General features: G+C 38.0%; 1 protein-coding gene across 1 annotated transcript; it reads right to left on the bottom strand.

The window, feature by feature from the left end:
• Nucleotides 1–206: 206 nt before the first annotated feature.
• LOC128032592 (uncharacterized) lies at nt 207–740 on the bottom strand. The gene has a single exon (XM_052621235.1). The coding sequence runs from the start codon at nt 738–740 to the stop codon at nt 207–209; it is 534 nt and encodes a 177-aa protein (XP_052477195.1).
• Nucleotides 741–1,227: the final 487 nt, after the last annotated feature.

A 1,227-nucleotide genomic window follows, 5' to 3' on the forward strand; every position in this document is an offset into this window, starting at 1 on the left:
ATGCCCTCATAGACTTTTTCTAAAATTTTCTTACCCTCAACAGCGTCCACACATCTTAGTAGCACTTGATCCTTTCTTTTTTTTTTGTATAGGATCTCTCCATCTAAAACATAGTCACTGGCCAGTCTTCTTAATGTCCTTTTATCATTCTTAGTTGCTTGGTCAGGGTATTCATGATTCTTCACATGTCGCAATATATCATGTTACTAAGGGTGATCATTATTTTCTTCTTCTTCTTTGATGTTGTAACAATGAGCCGGAGTCTCATAAATGCTCATTTGGATAAGTTTTACATCCTCTTTTTTGTTCACTTTGACCATGGAAGCTAATGTAGCCAGGGCATCAGCCATTTGATTTTTATTTCGCAGGAGGTAGTAGAAGGTGATGTTATCAAACTCTTCAATTAGCTCAAGAACTAGCCTTCGATAATTGATCAATTTGGGGTCTCTCGTCTCCCATTCACCTTTGAGTTGATAGATCACTGGTGCAGAATCCTCATATACCTCTAGTACTTTGATATTACGTTCTATGGCTGTACGAATACCCATGATGCATGCTTCGTATTCCGGTATATTGTTTGTATAATCAAAATCCAATTTACTAGTAAAGGGATAATGATTTCCGTTTGGGGGTACCAAGACTGCCCTGATTCCATTACCTATAACGTTTGACGCTCCGTCAAAATTTAGTTTCCAAGGATATCCTTCCTTAGTATCTTCTTCAATGGTCGTAACATACATCAGATCTTCGTTAGGGAAATCAAAGTTCCAAGGCTAGTAATCTTCTAGAGCTTTACTAGCTAAAAAATCGATTATTTCACTCCCTTTTATTGCCTTCTGGTTCACATAAATTATATCAAATTTAGAAAGTAGAATTTTCCATCGGGACATTCTTCCATGCAGAGCAATCGACTCCATCATGTACTTTATAGGGTCTATTTTTTATATTAGCCAAGTTGTATGGTACAGCATGTATTATCCCAGTCTTCGGGTTATCCAGATTAAAGCACAACACAACTTTTCGGTTGGCGAGTATCTTGTTTCACATTCAGTGAGCTTCTTGCTGACGTAGTATATCGCTCTTTCTTTCCTTCCTGACTCATCATGTTGGCAGTGCACGCATCGCATTGAATTCCCATATACTGCCAAGTACAATATCAGTGGCTTATCTAGACTAGGTGGAATCAGTATTGAGGCATTAGACAGGGTATGTTTGACCTTGTCAAAT

The sequence above is a fragment of the Gossypium raimondii genome, chromosome 9 (genome assembly GCF_025698545.1).
Source record: "Gossypium raimondii isolate GPD5lz chromosome 9, ASM2569854v1, whole genome shotgun sequence".
Lineage (NCBI taxonomy): Eukaryota > Viridiplantae > Streptophyta > Magnoliopsida > Malvales > Malvaceae > Gossypium > Gossypium raimondii.

Coding starts and splice junctions, on each gene's coding strand:
- LOC128032592 (XM_052621235.1), bottom strand. CDS start 740: ATGTATGTTACGACCATTGAAGAAGATACTAAGGAAGGATATCCTTGG.